The sequence below is a fragment of the Aegilops tauschii genome, chromosome 2 (assembly GCF_002575655.3).
Source record: "Aegilops tauschii subsp. strangulata cultivar AL8/78 chromosome 2, Aet v6.0, whole genome shotgun sequence".
NCBI lineage: Eukaryota > Viridiplantae > Streptophyta > Magnoliopsida > Poales > Poaceae > Aegilops > Aegilops tauschii.
In genome coordinates, this window is record NC_053036.3 from 32,631,436 (window position 1) to 32,639,149 (window position 7,714).

Here is a 7,714-nt window from a genome sequence, read left to right on the forward strand (position 1 = left end):
AGCGTCAAAAACGTCTTACATTACGGAACGGAAGGAGTAGATGAGTCATGCGTCGCCCCAAGAGTCAATGTCATCTCAGCCAAACGTTAATCATCATACTATTAAGGAAATTAACTACTCGTCACAGTGGCAAACTTCTAATCAAATATCTCAAAGCGGGCACGCGCATACCAAAGGTTTCTCTACGCAATGCCACGTCTCTTGGAACGCACTGATTAATACTCACCTCGCCCAGTAACGTTCATCTCGAAAGAAGAAGATAATGACGGCGACCTTTGTAGAACTGCAGATGATGGGCACTTGGCCAGATAAGATGACGAGATGAGCCCCCCTGGGCCAAGAGCCATCTTAGCCAAAAGTTAATCACGCCATCAAGAAAATTAACCCCTCCAATTTCCAAACTTGTAATCTTCCTAAAGCGGATATATACTCGTATGAATATCTGCAAGAGAGATCGATGGCAGGCTGAGATTGGGCAACGTGTGACATGTCATGGTAGCACTGCTCTGCTCTTGGGTGGCTGTCATGCTTTCGGTGGAAGGAAGATGCCAAACCTCATTGGTACTGCTCGTCGGGGGGTATCATCGTACCGCGCTCGCAGCCAGCAGAGGGAGAGCACGACGGCAGCTAGATGATGATCGGTCGACATCATCCTTGTAAGTACAGAGAGAAACGGAGCGCAAGAAAACAAAGAGCCTACTGTACCATACATCCTGCCGACTAAATCCACTCCCCGGCTTAGCTTAGCTGCTCCATTATCGGCCTACGTACGCACCCTCGCCGTGCCCAATGCCTCCCGTCCGTTGCTCTCGCCAAGTTAGGCGTGGAGGGAGCCACCTTGATTGTAAAGAATTTAAGACTTGCCTCAGTAGGTGCTCATCATACCAGATATATATGTCGGCTTGCCCAATAAAGTTCATTTTTCTCTGAAATCTGTTACTCCCTCTGTTCGAAAATGTAAGTTGTACTCATGTCAAGCCGCGTATTAATTTTGACTCTTGAAAACGGAGCAAGTACTAATATCTAAAGAGAGAGAGAGAGAGAGAGCCAACGTGTCAAAGCTTATAAATATCTTGACTAGAGGTGGATAACATATCCACGTCTTGCCGAGGCAAACGAGACCGACGGCAAACTGAGATTTGGCGCAACGTGCTGCATCCTACTCACGTGCATTATTGTTTCGGTGGTTGCAGTCCCCTGTCATACATTAGGTACGATTGAGAGATTATTGGCTCGTTGGGCCGTCCCCAAGCCACATACCTTACTGTCCAAGGCTCGCCGCCAACTCGCTATCGAAATTCAGAGGAACCTCTAAAGAGTTTGGTGCATATATTCAGCTATTCCGCATCTCAGAAAAGAACGTGCATCTTCCACCTTCCCTCATCAATGGGCCAGATGATGAAATATGGGACTGCCCATACTACAATCGTCTTTGCATTTTTTTTCTAAAAAAAGAGTCTGATTTTGTAAGTGATTTCACAAATTCACTAGTCCAGCCTAACCACTACCAATCATTGTAAAATCGACCCCAAAACATGCAACATACTCCCTCCGTTCCTAAATATAAGTCTTTGGAGAGATTTCATTATGGACCACATACGGAGTAAAATGAGTGAACCTATACTCTAAAATGCATCTACATACATTCGTATGTGGTCCATAGTGAAATCTCTACAAAGACTTATATTTAGGAACGGAGGGAGTACTTAATGATCTATGCAGCTGGGGCATCCTAACGAACGAACAATTTGAACCTTGTTCCTACACGGCCTGATCAAATCGATCAGGCAATTGTCATCTATCTTCATTGCTCAACTTTTTGATGAAAAGATGAAAAAAAAGCTTTACCCTTCCATCTCTTGGAAAGATAGAGGGCAGAGGCCTTTGGGACATCCCTTTGATAGATAGAGAGGGAGGGCAGAGGCCTTTGGTGTCCCTTTCAGTCAAGAACCGGGGCTTCACAATTACAGTACTAACCAATATTTACCTCATGCCTTTCCTCGTTCATGGTGCTCATCACTATCACATCCTTTTAGGTCTCATTTCAAGGAAAAAAACAGAGATAAAACGAGGAATTCCAATAGCTCACAGAACATTTAAAACCAGGGCACTGGGCAAAAGATGGAGAGAAGCAGGAATTCTCATTTCTCCTACTCCCAAACCAATCACTCCACACTCTGAAGCAGCAGTGTGAAGCATGTTCTCATGTCAAACCGTGTATTTAACTTCATATGTGCGGCAGCATTATTGCATACTACTAAAACCTTGGCAAAATTTGAATAACCTGACTGCCTAATGAAAGACATGCATTCCATTCGATTTCATCCATTTGAAATGAGGGCTTCAACGAGCAAACAATTCTATTAGTGGTGGTTTTCTTCTACTCCTGGTACTGGCCCTCCGGGATTCTTGATGGCTCTCCGACAGCATCTTCCATCCGCTGGTACCACTCGCCGATTTGGGTATGCTCAACCATGTCTTTTCCAGATTGCAGGTATCTGATAGGTCTCAGAACGCCAAATGCTGCAAGATCTGCCAAGTTAGGCTTGGAGCCACCTGGATCACAAAGACATTGAAAACGAAGTTAATGCAAAAGGACTACAATAAACTCCCTGTATTCTAATTTCCCTGTAGCTTCCAATATGTTTTTCTTTTGGCTTAAGGATAAATAAGATACCGAGAAAATTTCTTCCATTCAGTGCTTCCGTCCACGTGTTGGCAGCATCATACAACGAGGCACGCTCATCAGTGATGTTGTATTTCTTCTTGAGCTTCTTGGCCACGAAGTACATTGCTGCAGCACCAGCATACTTCACAGCAAACCGCTCGGTGTAACTGAAGTTACCTGCATCAGAGTTTGGGTCAAGAAAGAAACATCGGTGAGGAAATCAGGAACATGAGTAAATTAAGTTTTCAACAGTTAATGTTCCGAGTGTCAAACAGGACATAGAACACCACATCTTCACCCATATTCCGTTTGTTTCTAATTATGGAATAGTAATTAGTCAATTACGGAAATGTTTTTTGTAAAAAGGAAGGCCCATTAGGTGTGGGTAAGGGACAGTATTTCAGCATGTCACCAACCTGTCCTGCATTTAGGATTCATTCATCACGGGAGAAATGGGTGTATGGAAACTGACTAGCCTGTATAGTTATGTGTGTGGGGTTCACAGAATTATAATAGTTGTCTCATGTATTGTCTAATTACCTTCCACAGGTCTGGTTCACAAAATCACATTTTACAAGCATTGCAATACAGACAACAAAATCCACTTACGGTAGTTAAATGTTACACCCCCCCCCCCCCCCCCCCCCCACACACACACACACGAGGCAGGGGCGTAAAGGTTGGTACGTAACAAAAGCAACCAAAAAAACTCATGCAATACTCGCACTATTTCATGACTGGAAATTCATAGGTCTGTCAAGAAATAGTAAACAGGACTGTGGTACGATTAGAAGTAGATAACGGCTTGTTTATACATCCCAGAAACATTTTCAGAAACATTCTGGATGCTTGTTTAGTTATTTGCAATCAAATATCATCTAAATACCAACAAACTTGCCTGATAATTTACAACGTTCTCTATGTAAACCTCAATAAACAATTAGCACAAGTTCACAAAGGGTATTTGCTATTACAATTCTGAAGGACAGGAAATTTATTGGCAGTACAAAAAGATAATATATGAAAAAGAAACAACATATAGCAGGGCACAAGAAGAAAGATGAAAGTTCTAGAATTTTACCATGCTTTGCAATGTAGTCAAAAGATTCTAGAGCCTCCGAAGTCGTCCGGTATATATTTGGCGACAATACATGCACAAGGTGCTCATCAACCCACCTAGATCAAAGAAAGATGTAGAAAACTGTCATGCTCTAGTAGATAAGAGTATGTTGTAAGTATGTCAATACTCAATACAATCCCAACTCCTTCCAGAAGTACTAAACTACGCCCTGAACTGGCCATACTAGTCCTAACTGGCTTTGGAACATGGGTGTGACCGCGTGAGCAGTGTTCAGGCTACTTGCATATATTACCTACGCCCCAAATTAGTTGTCTTAGATTTGTCTAGATACAGAAAATTAATTCGGGACGGAGGGAGTATTTTCAAATAACATAAAAAGGTATCAGAAAATTTCAAGAGTGTGCATTTATTATTGTTTAACTCGATGAATAAAACTTACGCCTGCCATTTCACATATATAAGTCTAAATGATTTACACAAAAGGATTTGAGTACTCATGAACTCGAGGAAAAAAGCACAAAGTTGGCCAAAGCTACATCTGCTAAAAGCCTAAAAGTAGTGACCACTAAAAGTTTATCTTGTTTAGTTTTCAGGCCATGGATAAAAATGCAGTAGGGATGGGCATCTGGTTTATTTAGTACTGTAGTAAAGCTTGCTCTGGTTTCTAAGAAGTGCCCATAGAAATAGCAACAAACCATTAAAAAAAGACACCAAACCTAATAATAAGCAATTTATATAGGCCCTGTCATGAGTTTTCGGTTAAGCAACTAATTCACAACATCAAGATAGCAGTTTAGCTGCTTTCACAATTAGCAGAACATCAGCTCCGGCAGTATATCTGCAGCACAAACACAAAGGCCTAGTGCAGACACACCAGGGCAGAGAGGAGCACCAGGGTAAAGGAGATGAATGGACGCCACTATGCTGGGGCATAGAAGTGCCAAAGCTAAGAAGATGTATGAGCGCCTCCGCAAGGGCAGAGACAATGGAGCAACTAGAGCTAGATTCCTGGGAGTTAAGGTGGTTTGGGAATGTGAACGGTACGATGAGTCATGGGTTGGATTGGGCCTTATGCCAGCGGTTCAGGACATGAGACGTTGGGGTCGACATCAAATGATTTATGGTTCACAGATGGGACTGGGCTCTATGCCAGCAGCCTGCGACATGATGCATGTAGCAATTTTCTTGTTTATAAGGACTTAATACTGCAAACTGAGAATAAAGAACTTCAATCTGTTAAGTATGGTCTTTCGGATAACTCATGGGAAAGCTCTTGGTTTCATCAATTCACGTGCTAAGTAAAAACACTGCAAATAAGTAAAATGGGTGTGTACAAAGTGTTTCAAATAGAAAGAAATATGGCAACTGCAACTCTAAAACATACAAGGCTAAAGAAAGGGAGCACCAGAGACAACATTAACATCTAACGCATGGTTGCACACCAATCAATTAAAAAAAACACATACTTGCGCCATTTTGTTTCCTCTTCGTTAGTAACTTCATCATCAGGGCTGATCCTGTGCTGTAATATATTGATTATGTCTGCCAACAAGAGATAAACGAATGTTAAACACAAGAGTTTAGCGCATATGAACAGCATAACATGTTACTTGAAGCTGTAACAAAGTGAAGGACGTGAATTGCAAAAGGAAGTTGTGGGTAACAAGCGTAACCTGTAGAATCAACCAGATGTTCACCATCTACCGTCAATATCGGGACCTTCTTGTACTCAGACCACTTGATTTCCTTTTTGCTCAGTGGATTAACTTCCACAACTTTGTAGGGTATATCATGATAGTCTAGGAAAGCTAAACAAAGCCAATAAAAAACAGTTAGACTCAACGAGATTGTGCAGAACACAGGCACAAATATGTCAGAACAACCTACAGGTCTCTAGCAATCAACTTTGAATATTCTGAATTCTGAATCACCACCACTCCTTTGAAATATAAAAATAAAAATCATGACCATTATAAAAATGCAATAACGAAATTAGTGCATCCAGTTTGCATGTGTACACATGTGCTTACACAAAGCTCGCAACTTAGTTATCCAACTATATTTAACTAAACTTTAGATGGTTTGCAAGTTTGTATAACCAATCCATACCAGCATAAAAATCTCGAAAGTATAAAATAATCTGCCTCAGCCCATTCGTGAAACCATTTCAAAAATGCTATCTGAATAGCAGGGGACATTTTCTTGCATCAGTAGCTTTCACATCAGATCTTTATAGTAGTAATTTTGCCATCAACAAGAATACCAGACTCAATTTCTTAACTGAAAGACTCTTTACCTAACTCAACTGATACTCTTTACAACAGAAAGCCAAACCCTAACGGACAACCTGGGCTTTGGCCCAACACATGAAAATACCATATGGGAGTGCTGTAGCCGAGGTTGGCAGGCCCACCACAGGGGAAGGAGAAAAGATGGTCTGTGTATAACGAGAAAGGGTTAAAATGCATGTGCTTCTAAAAGGTTGGCCACCTGACATTCCAATCTAGTCTCCAGCTAATAAATACAGGGATAAGACTTTATCCCTAACATACAAACAAAAAACTGAGGATTTACAATTACAATAATCCTTAGTAATGCATAAATAATGCATATATCTCTGTCTAAATTAGCTTTATGTAACCACTTCTTGTACATATACAAACATTCCAGAAGATAGGAATGTCTATTGCATTCCCCCCAAAAAAACTCTGTTTTAGTTACGATGAATCAACATAGATCCATATCCTTTTGCAGCTCTTGAGTAGTAGAAAGTTTTTTCACAACATAATGTTTGCATTGCTTGGATGAATACAATATGATTTCAGACAAGCACAACTAATGGTCTCAAACAAGCACATTTGAAGATTTCAAACAAGAATAACACAATAATTGATCTTGAACCATGCCAATAGACACAGGAATGGTACTCCGACCTGATGGTACCACCAGGTCAGAAAGCATTCTACATTTACCAATTATAAAGCCATACAAGCAGAGATAAATATTTCTACAGGTGCTTAGCCATAGATTTCCCCAACAGCCCTTTAGTCTCTAGCAGCAGAAATAATATGTTGACAAGCTCCGATTACAGTCTAATCTGATCCAATGCGAACAATTCTTCTAACCAACATACAGATCTGACCTAATACACTACAGAATCGTAGATTTTAAGGCCATGCCAACTCTGATTGAATCTGCCAGTGCAACGGGATCTCAAGGAAACCATTTCTGAAGAGCCGCGGACGCGAATCAAAAAATGCTACTAGATGGGAGGGCAATCTCACCTCTAACCTTGTTGCAGAAGGGGCACGCCTGGTACTGGTAGAGCACGACGTTCCGGGGCAGCAGATCCGTGGGCAGCCGCTCCTTGGCCTGCACCTCGGCCACCGCCACCGTGGCGAACGTCAGGGAGAAGGAGACCGCGCCGGCGATCCCGGCCCGGGACGACGGCCCCGGGCAGGGCGTCGGCGGCGGCGGCGGGGCGTTGCCCCAGCGGCCGGCCGCGGCGGCGTGGAGCGCGCGCGAGGAGAGGAGGGACGAGCGGGAGGCGAGCAGGGTCCGCGCCGCGCGGAGCGACCTCATCGTGGCCCTAGGGTTTCGCCGGAGGAGCGGCCGCCTCGTCGGCGTCGGCGGGGGGTGGGGGGGGGGGGGGTGGGCTTCGCGTCTCGGCCTGGATGGAGCTGGAAGATGCCTAAAACCCTGGGTTTAAAATTACAATTTAATCCCCAATTGAAGAAATTTTCTACGCATTTGGTCCTTTAGGTGTACTGAAATTACGTTACGGCACTGGGGCTCTACGGGAATGGAGAGGAGCAGAGGGTGTATATGTGAATAGTTTGACTGTAAGGGACCTCTGCGCTCTTTTCCTCCGTAACAGCGGGTTCTTCTTGCGGGAGAAGAAAGGGAGGGCGTGAATGTAATCGACGGGAGAGCAGAAGTGTGGCCCGGCTGACGTGTGGGCCTAT

General features: G+C 43.2%; 1 protein-coding gene across 1 annotated transcript; it reads right to left on the reverse strand.

Annotated features, from left to right (window-relative positions):
* Nucleotides 1-2,075: 2,075 nt before the first annotated feature.
* LOC109778852 (uncharacterized) lies at nt 2,076-7,476 on the reverse strand. The gene is made up of 6 exons (XM_020337438.4): nt 7,034-7,476; nt 5,423-5,557; nt 5,216-5,291; nt 3,750-3,844; nt 2,678-2,845; nt 2,076-2,556 (listed from the first exon to the last, which is right to left on the reverse strand). The coding sequence occupies exons 1-6, from the start codon at nt 7,329-7,331 to the stop codon at nt 2,381-2,383; spliced, it is 948 nt and encodes a 315-aa protein (XP_020193027.1). The 5' UTR covers nt 7,332-7,476; the 3' UTR covers nt 2,076-2,380.
* Between the last annotated feature and the right edge of the window lie 238 nt (nt 7,477-7,714).